Source organism: Cyphomyrmex costatus, unplaced genomic scaffold, assembly GCF_001594065.2.
Source record: "Cyphomyrmex costatus isolate MS0001 unplaced genomic scaffold, Ccosl1.0 scaffold193, whole genome shotgun sequence".
Taxonomy (NCBI): domain Eukaryota; kingdom Metazoa; phylum Arthropoda; class Insecta; order Hymenoptera; family Formicidae; genus Cyphomyrmex; species Cyphomyrmex costatus.
In genome coordinates, this window is record NW_017275965.1 from 2,060,253 (window position 1) to 2,078,583 (window position 18,331).

Genomic DNA, 18,331 nt, shown 5'->3' on the forward strand with positions numbered 1-18,331 from the left:
AAATTTTTTTTTTTTAAATAAAAATAAAAAATAATAAAATTTTTATTTAAACTATAAAATGGCGTTGTTAAATGCAAATATTAACTTTATCGAACGGTATTTACTTTTTTGTATGTATATGACATTCACTTTTATACGGAAAGTATAAATTTTCAATTTCAGTCACTTTTTGCAGAGACTATACCTGATTCAACCTTAACAAACAAACATTGGGTTTGATGTAGAAAGGCGGTCCGTGTTCGATCGTGAATGTTCGCATATCCATCACAATCGCCCTACAATTTAGTATGCGAAGGGTGTGCGTAAAACACTACCGCGTGAAGCACCACACGAATGTGCAACGAATTGCAACGTTGCAATTCGAAAATGTAATCGCGATGGCGATATCGCAAGATTCGAAAGTTCACTGAAATTGGCATCCACCGACAAGCAAAGGCGCAGAGCAGTACACGGCACGATAATTACGTTATCCATTCAGCGCTCTTAGTTAACGTTGTCGCTCCGCTTTTCCGACGCTGTATCCCGGTTGTCATATCCCGTTGAAACTCACGTTAAGACGGGGAAGCAATGTATTTTGCCGTAAACGAGACACGCAGGCGGACGTGACGATATTCGCGTTACTACCTCTTGTTTCCGACCTCTTCCGTTGGTCGATATGATCAATTCGCTTTCGCATCTTGTTTCTGTCAACTGTGAACATGTAGACGACATAAAGGAAAGACAACCCTCTTCCTGAGCATATTCCTATGCACCGCGACAGGTCCTCACCGCTTGTCGCTCACCATATCCTTTATCTGTGTTGCTTAACTCAATATTACGATATTTCTTTATAATAATATTAAAACCAAGTCTAATTTTCCTGTATAGTGTACAATAATTTCGATCACAAGATGAAAAGAAAACTTTAAAATATATTTATTAAAGGTGCTTAAATGTTACTTTTTAAGCTGATTCGATCTACATTAATCGTAAATCGATTAATTTATGTACGCTTGTTACAACAGCCAATCAGAAATGTCAAGAATATTTGCAAAAAGCTTGCTATTGATTTGCGACTAATGTTGAATCCTGTTATATCATTTATCATCAATTACGAAATATATACTGATTGCTAACTATATATGTATTCTTTAAAATTATAAATTACTAACATAGTAATAATAAAAATGCTCCTTAATTATGATTATTTTACTAAGCAATTGTGGTCACAAATACTATTATAAATACTTTTTTCTTAATGTAAGATTTATCGTAATTGTGTGAATTAAATTCTATAATTACGTCAAGAAATTAAAAATGGAAATGACATCAACATGAATTCTTGGATTTTTAGGTAACCGTGCGGCTCCACCACCGCCGGTTCAGACGCCGCGTGAGGAACCAGTGGCAAAGAAGAAGGAAGAAGAGGAGGATGAAGACGAAGAAACAAGCAGCTCTTCTGAGGAGACGGAGTCGGACACAGAGGAAGAGTCGGAAACAGATGGTCATCCGTCCAAGACTACTCCAACTACGACTTCCGCTACTTCTCAAGATCGTCAGAGAAGCGAATCCGCCATGGCGCGTACTGACATTGGACCTCTTCTTGCTCGTAGCGCTGAAGCTAGGAGAGGAAGTAAGGAAGACTCACCTTCTACCAGGCAAGTATTTCTCATTTCTTAGAACGAATCCGTACGATAAGCGAGAGGCTTAATCCTTAACTAATATAATAATAAAAAAAATTTTTGATCTCGAAAAAATTATCTTGCCTGGCCATTTTATTTATCATACAAATATAAATAAAAAAATGAAGCTATGTTACGTTTTAATATGTATAAGAGATAACAATATTTATTTATATTACAATTGTGATACTGTATCTCAGAAATTTATTCATAGCAGTTGACAATTAATGCCTTTTCGAAAATCTTCACTCATTCGAGTCATTATCAAATAGAAATACAAGTAAAACTTATGCACAATAAAGATTGTAAAAAGAATAGTTGAGGTAATAAAATGATGGAACATTAGGAAAATATAGAAAAATTAATGAAAATGTTCTATAGAAGTTATATTCATTAAAATAAAAATCAAAAAGGATGAAAATAAATATATATATGGGGCATTCCATCCCACAAGTGTGCCACTCGAAAACTTTTGGATTTTATTATTATATTATTACTACTATTTATTATTATTATTATTATATTTTTCTTAATAATGAAAAATACAATAAAAATAGGGTGGACAAACGAAAATAATGGGTGGACAAACGTGGACAAACAGTGGACAAACGAATGCAATAATGATTTTATCAAAATTCGCAATTAGGGGTGCCAACTTCACAGAGCTGCTCTGATGGAATGCCCCATATATATATATATATATATATATATTTACTTATTCAATATCTTCAATTTTCTTCTTTTCTCACGTGAAATTGAGTGAAGATTAGCTGCAATTCTGTCTTTTTTCATTTCTCTTTTTTGATACATGATTTTCAAAAGCAATTATTTCTCTCTCTCTCTCTCTCTCTCTCTCTCTCTCTCTCTCTCTCTCTTTTTTTCTCTCTCTCTCTCTCTCTCTCTCTCTCTTTTTCTCTCTCTTTTTCTCTCGGTACTCAAAAATTCGATGTTGCCAACTTGCACGTTCGTTGCTCGCACAAACTATCACAGAGTTTCCGCGTGTTTATTTGCGCTCGTTACGAGAACGGCAGCATCGCGTACATGCGACGTTCTCTTCCATCGCTTTCGAGAGCATACGAATGCGCTCACTCGCGCTGAATTTCGAAGTAAACTCACCCCATCCTTTCTCTCAACAGTCGCAATCCCCTAGCCCGAAACTGTGGCCTAAGGAAACGAGAGGCGGTCGAGAGAATAGGGAGAGACCAGGCAAAGCCGTAAGTGCTTTCTCTGGCCTGACCTGACGACTCCCTCGGGCTTTTGTAAAAGAATCACGTGGCCCGTTCCCCATCGCGTCAGCTGCTATCAGAAACTTTCCACGTAGCGTTGCGGAAACTGATTAGCCGTTCAGTCTGGCGATGAATTGTAATACATTAGGACGCGTAAATTTGATCGCGAGCACGCGTTTGCACTCGAGAAGCGCGTGATAAAACGGTGCATTCATTTTCCATTTAAGAAATCAGTTAACCTTTATTTTTATTGATGTTTTTATTGATTACTTGATTAAAATCGTATTCAACAATTTGCTCATCCTAGCTAGAAATTGGGAGATTTCTGTTCTATAATTTAACTATCATTTCAAAATCATTTATTTCTTATGTAACGGAAAATTAAATTATAATAGTTAATTAGATGTTAAGTTGGCTTGAAATGTATAGAGTAAGATAAATACATGCGGTAACATCATCAAAGCTCATTAATCGTGCAATCTCGCGTCTCAATCCTAATGGAAGACGCGCGATAAGCTTGCCTAAGAATCAGTGGCAGTTAGGAAATAAACGTGACCTCAATCTTAAAGAGAGAAAGATTATCGAAGCCGACGTGCTATTGTACGTCGCTCGATGAGTTGTATTTTCGAGAACGCAATCAAGCCGGCACCCCAAAGCACTTATCCCTTAGTAATAGTAGTAGAATTAAATCAGAAGCCCAGAGTAAAAAAAGAAAATTCCTACCGATCACTCGTGTCTCAGGTATTCGTCGCCGAGGGGCAGCCCCGCGCAATCCGTGACGATGACGACGACGATGACGCCGAGCGGCGGCGGCGGTGGCGGCGCCGCGATGACGACGACGTCGACGCCGGGCGGCTACACCAGCAGGTTCGTAGCGCACGTAGCTCACGGTCAAACGACTGCTCATGATGAGGCCACTTCTAATTCCAGTAACCCCCTCGACCGTAATCGTTTTAGGACGTTTAGCGCGGACGGTATCGACGACAGGTGCTCGGCCGGTCGCGTCGACGACGGTAAAGTAATCACGACTACGGCTACGATCGCGGATTCCGCTTATGACGTCGACGCCGACGGGGACGCGCTTAAATCGCAGGCGACGAACACTAGCTCGGCACAAACGGACGTTATTACGGACAAATCGACCACCTCATCCACCTCTTCCTACCTCGCGATAAGCGAACCCGAAAGTCTCCTCGGGAATAGCCGCGGCGGTAGTCGAGTTGCGAGTGTGACACTCGAAGACGACGCATTAGTACAAGATCATTCCGGGAACGAAGAAAGTCGCAACCGGGACGAATCTACTCTTGTGACTGAAGATGATTCCGACACGAGAAGAAGCGACACAGAAGAAATAACATCTGAAAAGCGTGACTTTGAGGACGCTTCTAGTATCTTCCGAATCATCGTAGAAGACGTTGATGCGATTGTCGCCCAAGAGCCTATGTTAGATTCTACGAATCAAATCGTTGAGATGATCGACGAGCGCAGAGATCGCTCGAGATCTAAAGAGTCTCACAGTATTTCCGAATGTTCGAGTTCCATTAGTGGACGAACGATGTCTTACAGCGAATCGGAAAATGATTCCGAAAGTGGCTCCGAGGAGGAAAATGAGGAAGAAGACGAGTCTCGAGATGAAAACTGCAACGTGAAGAATAAGAAAAAGGAAAATAAGGATGATAGAAATTACGACGATAACGATAACGCTGAAAGCAAGGCTAACGAGGAGAATAAAGAGTCCTCGAACTCCGAGAGTGACGAGGAAACCACGGTACTTAGTATTAGCTCGAACATCCAAAGCAGCGTGATGCCTGACGACCGTTACGAGAGGGATCTGAAGCGTCGGAGCGCTTCTATAATCGACGAGAGGAGCATCGAGGAGATGTTCGACGACAATGGCTGGGTGGTAACGGAGCAGGATATAGAGCAAGATCTACCGAATGATCTGCGAACAGTATCCACGATCCAGGATTCTGAATCCACGGTCGATCGCCCACTTGAACAGACTGCGGACTCTATCAGCGACATCAACGACGCAGCAGGGACACGTACTGACGAAATTATCCCAAGAATTGCCGAAGAGGGACACAACGAGATGTCTAGCAACCTCGAGGATTCTTCCACACGGTCGAGCATCATCATCGACGATGCTGAGGTGATTCCTTCGAGCGAATGGCAAGGATTCACCGAGGTTCCGCCGAGAAGTCGCGTATACAGACAGAGCAGTCTGGGTAAGAACGGATGGCTGGTCTCCGACGAGTCGGAAAGCGAGTCCGATCGGGCAACTTCTCCAATTGAAGCTTCTTCCAATCGAGACGTTACTAGAACCGAGTCCGCGAACGGAGCGATTGGGTTCGACGGGATCGAAGATACGGGCGACATCGACGAGAACGGGTGGGTTATACTTGACGACGATGACGACGACGACGACGACGACGACGATGAGCTCGACGAAGAGCTCGTAGAGGCTAGCAGCGCGCAGGAGAAAACGATTTGTTCTCAAACGACTGACCTCGTAGATTCAAAAACTAACATTGAGAATGGTGCATTAGTCGCGGACGCTACGCGGTCGAAGGGCACCGAGCAGTCAGGGCCCGACGAGCACGAGGAAACGTCCAGTGCCAGTATGAGTGTACCGATGCAAATGGTAACCACCGTCTTCTGTGTGTCCGTACTGTGTTACAGCATTCTAACGAATCTGTTCCCCTAAATCCGTGGAGCTCTCTCCTTGACGTTACGTAAATACAAGTATCCTCCGGTTCCTCCCACATTTTCTCTTTGTCTCCCGCGTCGTCTCGGATTCGGCATTGAGGATGAAAGACCGTGGACTTTGCACAAGCTTACGTATAGTAATTGACGGGACTGTCTTGCCGCGAGTAACGATGCAGCAGTTTTCTGAAGGAAATACTCTCTCTTGTTTACTTTATCAAAATATTCCCAGCAAACATCAAGTACATAACTGTTAGTCATAATTTTCCACTTAACAATATAACTGTAATATAACATATTATATTACAGTTATATTGTTCAGTGGAAAATTATAACAGTCGTGTTTTATATATACACATATATATATATATATATATGTATATGTATATATACTGTTGGTGTTTACTAGATTAACTTTACATTATGCTTAAATTGTGATTACTTTTGATTTGTTTCGTAGAACATATAATTTGTAGAATTTCGTAGGTTATAAGGTATTTAATTCGTAGAGAACATATTGTAACTTTTTAAATCGTTTGGCTCTTTTCCTGCTTAACTGAAAGAGAAGAAAATAGTTTCTTACTAATTAATTATTTAACAAATTATGTGAGTATTAACGAATACCATTACGCACATCCGAATTCCAATTAATATCTGAATAATCATATTTCAATTAATTTTCGAAACTAAACATCTCGGAATCAAACAACATAAAAAATTAATTGATCAATATTATTACAATAGAAAATTTGAGCGAAATAACGAAATTGTATAGAGAAATATAAATTGAAAAGACTGCTGCTCGAAGCTCACACATCTTGCATCTCCTCTGGCTGACGCCGTCGGATAAAAAGGTACCGCCGGAGAACATTAATGTAGCTATTTGTCCACGCTATGCACACGGTAAACCTGCATTTTTATACATTGTGATAGTCGTAATTACGGCCGAGCGCCATTGTTCCTACATTTGTCGATCCGCGAAGCGTGATCCCGCGTCGCTGAAATACGGTATAGCTTCGCATTTTCTTTGCTCTGCGAGTGCAAGCGCACACGCATATAACATTGTCACGTCTCAGGTAAAATAAAATCATAAGATCAAGATGACATCAAATAGCAGTTATTTTAAGAAAATTTATAATGGTGTCACTTGATACTTTTGACGATGATTTTGTAATGAATTCTTAACATGATAATAAATTTTAATTTTTTAATTGAAATATCAACTATTATTATGTCAACGATTGAGCACAAAATCGTCGTTAAAAGTATATTAAATGATATCATTATAAATATTTTCTAAAATAACTTCTTTTTGATGTCATTTTGATCTTCTAAGGATTTCTACCTGAGATTCGGGAGGCATCGGCTACGCTCAACCGAAAAAGTAGCTTTGTAACTGTTGTCAGATCCTTCAATATGGTTGGTTTATACTTTTCGATCCTTTGAGAAACTAGAAACAAGATCCAATGATGTTAAAGAATCTTATCAATAGTTGCAAAGCTGCTTTCTCTACTGAACGCAGCCATTCTTAAATTCGTCGCTTTCGCATTGAGCTTGTTAAAGCCGTACCTAAGAAAAAGAAGTAGAGGCGCTAGACGTTGGTGGCGGTCGATCCGCGATGCCTGGCCACCGCGGATCGACCGCTTCCGCACGCGCGTCGCGTTATCTATCATAAGTTTTGTACTCTTTCCTTATAGCGAATAGGCTTACGTCACAGTTTGTCGGTGTGGTAAATAAACTGCATTTCTTTGTGATAACTCGTATTATTTATTTCCCTCTCAACAGTCCTCAGTATCGACGCGTGATAATAAAAATATAAAGTATCAGATCCCTCCTGCAAATCTTATTCGTATATAACACCTGTTTCTTCCAGTTATTCTTTTTTTTGTTTTTTCCTGGCTGCCTACTGTCCTCTGTCATCTTTCACTCTCTGTCCCGAAATCTTTCAGATTCTTACGTTCTCTCCAATAATGTTCCCTGTCCCGATATGTCATCTATGTGAAATACCAGAGAGCGGGATACGATAAGTACGAGAAGAATGCATATTTATTTATTACACTAACAAATTGTACGCTAGGATTGTACCATTATTGATTGATGGACGTCGATGGTCGGCAGATGGAGACGGCAATCCAGATTCGTGTTTCGAGCGTGAGATTATACTTATATTCATTATCGGAATGTTTGTCAAAAGTGGTCTTTATGCGCATTTAAATCTCACAATGTTAATCCGCATTCACATTATAACTTGTTTCAATAAATCATTCATTTATTTTTAAGATTCTATGGTATGTATGATTGCATAGTAACGTACACTATATATTATGTTAAATGCACATTTAAAGGCTCATTTATCGATAAAAACAAAAAAAAACTGTTAAATTTATAATGTCAAATTATACTGAATTCCATATTTTTTATTATTTCTATAGGTCGTACTGCTTCTATTCGATATATTTTATTATTAATTTAACTAAAATAATGGAGTTGAACAATTTAAGAATTTGACTTTTTAGCTTATCATTTATCAATGTGTACATTAATACAGACATTGTTTATTTTGGAACTAAGCAATTCAACCACAGAAATAAATTGATTTACATTTGGACATGGCAGTTAAAAAAGTAAAATGTTATTTAACTCAAAGGTTTGGATTATCGTTGCTCCTTTGATGTTTAACGGACTGTTGATTCTCTGATGCGTGATTTTCTTTTCAATTTTCTATTCCTTTGAAAGTGTAACAATTTAACATTATATTGTGATGTAATTCCATTTTTTTGACACATCTATAAAATCTTTCCTTGTGTTATAACAAGATGATAAACAGAGATGAAATCGTTGCATAAGAATTACTTTTGAGATTCACTTTGAATGATAAAATTCATAAAATTCTTACTAATTTGCGAAATAATTATTTATAAACAGATATTTCTCGCTTTTTTACACTGAATATTATTTCAAACACACACAAGTTTCACAATATTGCATGACATTTTAATTTATAATATAAATTTTCTTTGTGCTCTCTTCAAGACGCTTGCATGCTCATTTCTACTGAAATATTACTTCAAGAATATGTGTAAGTGGTAAAACATTGGGTCGATTACAAATAGGTACAAAGGAAATGGATTTCCTTCAGATAAGTTGCTTTTGCATAGAATTATTCTTCGGAAAATTTGAGTATTTTACATTATATAATATAACTTGTAACTAATTCATTGCAGTTCTCTACTATGCAATTCGGATGCGCATTCCGTCATTTTTACAGATAATAGTTTGTCGTAAAAAAATTAAAATATTAAAAAGTTGTACAATCTTTAATTTCCATGATAATTAATGATTAATTAATATACGATTATAATAAATATTTTCGATAAAAATTAGTTATATTTTTCAGTAACAGAGACAAAATTCAATGGTGATATTAAAAACTTTATTTGTGATATATATTAACTTTAATATTTTTTATTTTAAATGGAGACTACATAATTTTTTTCTCAAACTCTAGTAAAAATATAGTTGAGCCTCTCCAATATAATCCTCATTACAAAAATAGACTTTTATCTTGGAAAATGGATTACTGCATAATGTTAGACGATATTCTTAGCACGTTGCACCCTGCTCGCCGTTATAACGAATCGACACTGTCGAAACTTCGCTGTTCCTACATAACCGTTTGGGAGAAATGTAGAACCATCGATCCACGCCGCAATCTGATCTACCAGTTTCGTAAACTGGAAACTTCTTACTTCATGACACGTAGGTTCTACCGATGCACTGGGACCCGACCTAATACGAGCGAAATACGAACTTAGTTGGGGGAGGTTCAGTGCAAAGTCATACAAACCGGGCGTGCGATAAACTATGTTTATACCAGAGTTTGCGGACATTCATGAACTTTCTCAAATTCGAGCGAACCTACATAAACATTGTTTGACGCAATCCGAAAATTTCATCCGCATCGCGCCACTCTACGCAACACCGACTTCGCCCCAGGATGTTAATTACAGTTTAATACAATGAGATTTACATTTCCCCAGTTATTCGTGGTTAATCAACAATAATCATTTACATGAATTGCTAGTGTCTGTATGCTATTATATGATTAGAGTCTTGTATGCTAGATATCGGAATAAATTTAAAATCAAACATTTTAATGAGATAAAGTCTGAAGTAGCCTAAATATTGTTTAAATCTTTTAATCCTAAGTAACTTTATTAATATCTTCAATTCTTTTCGAATTTTTCGATTATCTTCTAACAGAATTGGGACAGGATAACGTTATTGTTACGCGAAAATAATTTTAAAAAGTAGTGCATTACCGTTACCGTTACTTAGAAAGTAATGATTCATTATTTTTATCGTTATTTTTTCTGTAATACTGAAATAGGATATTAGACTTTAAAATTACATTATTTAACAATCAACATTAAATGTAATAATTAGTATTAAAATTTTTAATTTTAAAAACTAATCTCTACATACAAAACTTTTCTTTATACTTTCTAATTTTTTATATTAATATTTTTATTTTTAATTTATCTTCAGGAATTTACATTGTAATCAAAAAACTCAAATAATAAATAGATAGTAAAGGACACTAAAATAACAAGATAAAAATAACGATTGAATTCGTTATTATTACTGTAAAGATGTATTAACGTTACAGATTGTTATTGTTATCATTAAAAAAAAAGTAACATTCACGGCAAAGACGTTATATTAAACACATTACCTCCCAACTTTCTTGTCTTATAAGTCTTGTCTTAACAGCTCTAACTTTCGCTTCTCGATAATAATGCTTACGAGAGTAATGTGCATGACAAATCATAGTAAAATACTTATCTGCATATTCACCATAGTCATGTATACAGGATGTCTCACGAATCTGTGATAAAAAGTGTGGCGCATCGGTGGTCCCCGATAGTTGCACTCATCCATGGAGCTGGAATCGAATCAGATCAGTGGCTGCTTCGTAAGCATTAGATCTTTTTTTCAAATTAAAGCCAAAAGCGTAAAAAAACCCGCAGTGTCACGATCCGACAAGTGTAATGACACTTTCTAGTAATATAAATTGCTCACTGACGATGAACGCTTCCGGCAAGTGTACAGACCACACTTCAGACGCAATTAGCATAGAAATTAATTACACTGATCTCGCAGCTTATATTTCATTGTTATCTCGTTGAATTAATATACTCGAGATGATTGTATGTAATAATAATGATTTTCCATATCTGTAATAATGCTTTGAGCGATAAGCGGGAAAATTTCAACAGGTATTTCGCAAAGCATTACCTGTGTGCCCTTATTATTTGTCGTTTGTATACGCTATGTAAAACCTCAAAGTCATCTGACGTTGATGCGCCCGCACTTTCTGTACAACTCGAGATTGCAAGAATTTTGTACATCACGGACAATGAATAGATTCGCGGACAATCAAATGCAAATCTCGTTCTCATAAGCTTAATCCTATAAACGAGATAATAGTACCGACACAAAGTCTACCAACATGTACATGAAAAGCAGTTAGTTCCTTAACTTCGTTACTCTGTTACCCCCGTACTCATTAGCGTATGCAATTTACGACACGCCTGTGTATTATTGTGTCTTTTAATATTCGCGTGTAATGCGCATGCCTCAGTTTCGCATAAATAGCGTTTCCTGCGGGCACACTGCACAAAATAAGTTTAATGTAGTACACTTGTAATTAGTAAATATGTCATTTGTTATTTATACACGGCGTACTGGGGTTTAATTAGTACTAATTTTACAAAATGGTAATAATTACAAACGTAATTTTTAACGAATTACTTCTTCCAATGTCGAGTATTTTTTTCTAATGAATACGTATATATGTGTGTCTATGTGTGTGTGTACACATCCCTTTATCTTCATGAATGCATAATAAAAGTACCGCTAATAAGTGCAGTTAATGTGATAAATGCGCGATGCGCACAAGCGAGGTACTTCTTTCGGCCATTTTTACTTTGAAAATGACTTGAGTTTTCCAATTAAAACAAAATACAGATATTCTATTCAGTTCCACCGATAAACGTTTTAGTTATATGATATTGCGTCCATACGCGCGTCCATTTACACACCGCAGTCTGCACTACGCGGCACGCATGCACCAAAATAGTCCGAAGCGAGGTCTCATTTGAAAATACGACCGCAGAGATACTATTCGCTCTCATGATGGGTATCATCTTTCCCACAAGCGTGTTGGGGTCGAAGCACTCGCATCCACCCTCCAATGTTTAGGGCGTGCAATTACCTGAAATTTACATGAATTCAGTTGAATAATCGCAGTCTAAATCGAGCAAGAAAAATAGGGTACTCGAGAATAGTTAAAAAATTCTTTCGGAAAAGTTGATCGCCAGAAAATATGAACTAACTTTAAACTGTTTATACTATTAGGATTATCGGTTGATATTTCAAAAGTTTTAGAAATGTTCGAGGTAATTCAGATATCCTTTCACAGATGTATTAACAAAAATATTTAGAGAACGTGATAATAGAAAATTTAATTGTTGTTTTAACATTTTTATAATTAACAACGAGTCTATTTTGCTTCTTTGTAGAGTCTACATCTAGCAAATACATGATGCAAAAAGATAAAACGAGATTATATAAATACTACTCTTATTGCTGCTTAATTATGCTAGTATTTTACAGTAATGACTTGTTATAATTGTTGAATTAAACGTAATACGTGTCAAATGGAAGTTTGCTCTTGTATAAATAACTATATGCAACAAAGAATTTTTTATCAAATTTTAAACCGCAACTTTTATAATTAATGCCTAACATATATTTGAAAAATTTAAATTAATAATTTTTTTATTTTAAAACTTTATGAAAATTGATCGTAACAATAAATTATTTTCTTAAAGACTGAATATCATAAAGTTGTTTTTATATCTACTGTGAAGATATTTTTGCAAGAGTAAAGTGATTCCATCTTGCGATATTAACATAAAAAGAAACAATTCTTAATGCAGATGAACCGAGCGGATTGTTTACCTAATGTTTCAGATTCTTGAACAAAAGCAGAAGCCAAGCGGCAATGATGGCATCTCGCGAACGAGAACGTGAACGTGAACGTGAACGGGATCGTGAACGTGAACGCGAACGTGAGCGTGAACGCGAGCGAGAGCGTGATCGCGAGCGAGAACGCGAACGAGACGTGGACGCGGATATCGACTCACCCTTGTCGACGAGATCCCGTTACGCAGCTCTGAAGGAACGCCGACAACGTCTGGCCCGTTCCAGAAGCTCGCACAACTTTGGCGGCGAAGACCTTGACCTGGACGAAGAACCACCATCGCCGACAACCCAGTCACCGAATGCCTACCTGGCGGCGAAATACGGCGCCGGCTCCGAACTGGCACGAAGTCGCAGCACCCACGCCCTGAAGTCAAGAGAGCCGAGCCCGGAACGTGATCGACCGGGCACGGAAAAGGACGGCGCGGCATTGAGCTCTTGGGCCAGATACCTCAAGAATAAATACGGTAACCGTACCACCAAGGACAAGGAACCGCCCTCCTCGTCCTCCACGATACCTTCATCCAGGTGGGCTCGAGTACAGAATTTTTAATGAGCATACACGAAACGCAACGTGGAAAAGCAGAGAGCGAGCATAATCTTTGTAATTTGTCAGAGCTTCATGTTTATTGTAAATATGTATTTGACGAAGCCCCCACGCACGACTGTAATTAATTGTCTATTTTCCACATAATGAATATAAATTACGAATCACATTGCAAATAGCATAATATACAATGACACATAGTATCAATAAAGCTTTAATCGCATTGTACGCACAATGGCTCAGAATATTATGCACGCATTGGAATCAATGTAATTATTAGGCACATCACCATATTTATTACAGATTACATCATGCGCTAGTTTAATGCAGCATGATACAGAACGTTACTATTATGAAAGAAAACGAAATAGCGATCCGATTATATCCGTAATTAATTATTATCAGAGATTAATATGGCGAGATTAATATGCTGAGAGAGAAAAATTTGCAATTGTAATTTATCAGTCTCATTTTTGGTGTCAACTATATATTTTTTTGGTAGAACTATAAAAATAATTATTACAATTAACGTTATAACAGTAATAACTATAAACAAGATTTCGATATAACATTGGTAAAATCTACATTTTATACTTCTCTGACTCTGTTTTTCATATTTGATATTAAAAAAGTCACCGCACATTATTTTTGTACAGTCAAAAAGGACTTGTTTTTTGAAAATTTAAATACGATGAGTTCTGTCCGTAAATAAATCTTTTCAGTAAATAAGCTGATGTCGTTTATCGTCATTTTGAAATGACCGCGTTAAAATGACGACGGATAACTTGACAACGCGAACAAATCTGTAGTCATAAATACCAAACACTTTTCTTTTATTGTCAACGCAAATATAATTTCATACGAATGCTAAAATAATTTCTTCAGCACCAGTGCGGCTTCGCGAAGGTTGTCGTTGGGTTTGCCTTTAAGGCACACCGGGCAAACATCCTTTGAATCCTCTGACGACGACCAAAAAAACCCGTCAGGCTCCCCCACGTCCCCTACAGCAGCTCCCGTTATACCCGCGGCAGCAGGTTCCTCCACTAGGTAAGTCTTAATCACATTACGTTACGTAAAGACGCAGGAGATGACGTAAAAGCCTATCTCCAACGTCTATTTACATAATTACGTTACGTAAAAGACAATGTAAAAAACAAGAGACAAGACAATTTGACAATTCTGGCGTCTCAATTTTCTTTTTCACGACATTACAAATCTTTTCTTCAAAGTTTACGAATGAAAGCGTCGTATCTTCGTGAAATTCAATTTAAGAAACGGCTGAATGCGAGACGCGAAGTTTTGCTCGGTTTTCCTGTTCCTATTGGCGAAGCTTGCACCTGAGTAAGAGGAGCAAGTTTTCCTGTAATCTGCTTTTCCTCTAGTTCATAGAAAGGACAAGAGGCACTAGCTGTTAGAAAGAACGCATGTGGCTTTCTAAATATTCCACGGACGAGCGTATGCTTGAACTGTGAGAGGTCCGTCGGTGAAGAACCAGCCGCTGCAATCAAAACACTTTATCCTCGTTATCTGCTGCGCTGCTCTCTCCGGGACTTCTCTCGCGGTCATAATTCTCAAAGATCTACCGCTGTTTCTACTGAAGTGAAACATCGCGTCTCTCTTGAAAAGTGGATTTACGAAAAACATTCCGCTAAGAACAGCGTCACACACAATGAAGATACAGAGCTCTACTATATTCGAGTTTGCTTCTTTCACTTCCTCCCTCGCGCTTTCTCTCTCCCCTTGCACTCTCTCTTTGCAAACTTTTCTTAATACAATAGGGTTTTGGGAGTTTTATCAGATGAAGAATAACTGCGTTCTTCACGTGAACGTTTGCGCGTAACCACATGGTTAACTATATGACCAGACGATTCCGCCCGGAAGATGGAAAATCTTTACGTAATGAGCTTTATTCACTGTTCCGTTAATTGATTCTAGCAATGGTCGGAGGAGTCATTACTTGCTGAAGCGACGGCAGCTGTTTAAGTTCGGGATGCGGGGGAGCGAAGCCGGATGCTTTACCTGGCCGAGAGGCCTCGCAGTCGGCCCGGACAACTCCATCGTCGTGGCCGACAGCTCCAACCATCGTGTTCAAGTAAGTCGTTCTTGTAATTTTTAAAATTGGTCGTCTTTGATTATTTTTAATCATATAACGCTATTAATATTGAAAGTATTGCTGCGCTGAGAAAAATTTCCGGTTAAAAATAGATAAATCAGAAAATTCTGATCACACATTAATTAGAAATCCAGTCATTATAATTGAGTATCTAATTATCTCGACTATAGAATGTGTATTGATACGTAAATATTACGTCAAAGGAAATAAGCCACTTTTAATGTAACAGATTTTCATACATTTTATTCTTTTAATGACAAAATATTTATAATGTAGACCTTTTCTAAAGAGAAATAACAATGGAATCGATGTCAATTCGATGTCGAATGATGATTTCAACGTTATACATTAACAAATTTAATTGACAGTTGTGTACATTAACAAATTTAATCTCGAAATGATACGAAATATGTGTTAGATGTCTTCTTATGACATCTACCAATAAAATATATATAACACAAAAATTGAAATCACTTATCATGATCTGTTAAAATATTGACTGCTAGAGGATCCAAACAGATAACGGAATTCTTAAATGCTTGTCCTAGCTTTTAGCTTAATTGGACTTCGTACGATAATTCTAGAATTAAATACAATATTAAATGTGAAAAGTGAAATTATTTGACGGGTCAATTGGCGTAGTAAACTTCCAACGGTATAAAACTATTAATTATTTAAAAAATTGATAAAAAATTACATTATTGTAACAAATTGTAATTCTGACTCGTTCTGTCGCGCAGTAATTTCTCCAATTTAATATTGACATCATATGTTCCTCGATAAATTCATCGCGTCGCTTAAAGCAATAATAGTTAACCCGATATGAGTTCATAAAGCTGAGGTATGGTGCCTTCAGGATTTTACGGGCGCTCGCATAATATCGACAACCGTAAATAAGATATAGGAAAAAATTTCTCGTCCTAGACTTGGTTATTGCGGTCGACCGATTTTAGTATCGGCTCTCAATGTAAACGACCACACCGCTGGGTCCGCAGGTATTCGACGGTAATGGGAACTTCATGAAGGAGTTCGGAACATACGGCAGCAATGAGGGTGAGTTCGATTGCCTCGCCGGGGTGGCTGTAAACCGGATCGGGCAGTACATCATCGCGGACCGCTACAACCACAGGATCCAGGTGCTCGATCCATCCGGTCGCTTCCTGCGAGCTTTCGGCTCTCAGGGCACCGCCGACGGCCGATTCAATTATCCTTGGGGCATCACCACCGATGCTCTCGGATTCATCTACGTATGCGACAAGGAGAATCACCGCGTGCAGGTGCGTACCTTATTGTAAAGCTAATCGAGCAACAAAATGGCAGTTAGCTAATTAATCATTTGAGAGAAAAAAATTTTAATTAATATAAAATTTTATTTTGCTCGTTCAGATATATCTATTTATTGATAATATTATCAGATAAAATAAAATTATAGACAGTGAAAAGAGAGATATAGGCTTAGCAAACTTTAATGTTTTTGATTTTCCGAAGTTGATGTAAAAATCTGTAACACGGTTATACTGACACTTTTTGTTTGTGAAAGCCATAATATGTATTGATTAAAAAGCAGTAGTTATAACTCTTTTTATTTTAGCATTATTACTTTACAGAAAAAATTGAATTATTTTTTCTCATCTTTATATTGTCTAAATAATCACGGCATAGTAGGTTTAATAGATCCGTCAGCTCCGAAGAGATATACCAATGTCAGTAACATTGATCCATGTCAGCTCCGGAGAGTATGAATTGTGATTATTAAAAGCACAGCATCTAAAGCTAGCTTTGATAACACTATTTATATCTGACTGTTTGCAGGTATTTCAATCGGATGGTACGTTTGTGGGTAAGTTTGGCTCGTGTGGTAGTGGACGCGGTCAGTTAGAACACCCACATTACATCGCGGTAAGCAATACCAACCGAGTGATCGTCAGCGATGGCAACAATCATCGCGTGCAGATATTCGATGTAAACGGCCGCGTGTTGACGTCCTTCGGGTCGGAGGGCTCAGACGAGGGCCAATTTAAGTTCCCGCGGGGTGTCGCCGTAGATGATCAAGGCTACATAATCGTCGCCGATTCTGGCAACAATCGTATACAGATCTTTAGCCCCGACGGCGCCTTCCTCAAGTCCTTCGGCTGTTGGGGCAGCGGTGATGGTGAATTCAAAGGTCTCGAGGGTGTCGCCGTCACATCAACAGGCAACATCGTCGTCTGCGATCGCGAGAATCACCGGGTTCAAGTATTCTGAGTTCGTCGATTACATTTTAATACTGAAGAAACTCTAATCTTTTATCAAACGGATACCTATCGTATTGACCGATATTCGTGTTTATTAATATTTTTAATAAGCAATTTTAATGAGCAAATATTTATAGACAGTATCGCATATTTGGATAAAAGAATACATTGACGTCTACAAGTCTGAATCTACGGAGTCGAGTGTTAAAATTTCCAATAGTTTACTCGCACTGACTTTTCAATTTGAATTTTCTAACGAATATTTAGCAAAGCTCGAAATTGAAAAAAAATAAAAGGAAATAAAACTGTTTCAATATAGAGGGTATATAAATTATTACAATTTTATATTAAAATTAATATATGTATATCATATATAATACTTCGAAAAATATACTTCAATATTGGATACTTTAATTTAGTGATTTTTAATAAGATTTTTTGCATGTCTTAAATTTATTGCTAAATTAGCTGGGGAGACATTATTACACACATAGTCTGTTTCATCATTAATATTAACATAAATTTTTTTATTTACTGCTCATAATTGAAAATCCTTTTGTAAATCTTATGAAATTTGTTACAATTTATTTCATTATTCACACATTGCCTAGAAAATAACTTCCATATTGTCTGAACATAATAAATTCATCGCATTCGTAATTTGGTCTAACGAAATGATGAAAATAGTTTTTACTACAATATGATGATTTTCGCGCTTCTTCATAAATAAAAAAAAATCTATTGTAAAAACGAAAATGATTATTTATCACAGATTGCAGCATAAATGATTAATTCTG

General features: G+C 37.3%; 1 protein-coding gene across 1 annotated transcript in view; it reads left to right on the top strand.

The window, feature by feature from the left end:
- The window catches only part of tn (tripartite motif containing protein thin), a 72,633-nt gene extending 54,782 nt beyond the window's left edge, over positions 1 to 17,851 (top strand). Inside the window, exons 10-15 of the mRNA XM_018538604.1 lie at positions 3,629 to 3,754; positions 12,632 to 13,168; positions 14,073 to 14,234; positions 15,123 to 15,279; positions 16,296 to 16,577; positions 17,113 to 17,851. Coding sequence (XP_018394106.1) covers positions 3,629 to 3,754; positions 12,632 to 13,168; positions 14,073 to 14,234; positions 15,123 to 15,279; positions 16,296 to 16,577; positions 17,113 to 17,544 — 1,696 coding nt within the window. The 3' untranslated portion in view covers positions 17,545 to 17,851. The remainder of the gene's footprint in view (positions 1 to 3,628; positions 3,755 to 12,631; positions 13,169 to 14,072; positions 14,235 to 15,122; positions 15,280 to 16,295; positions 16,578 to 17,112) is intronic.
- The last annotated feature ends 480 nt before the right edge of the window (positions 17,852 to 18,331 follow it).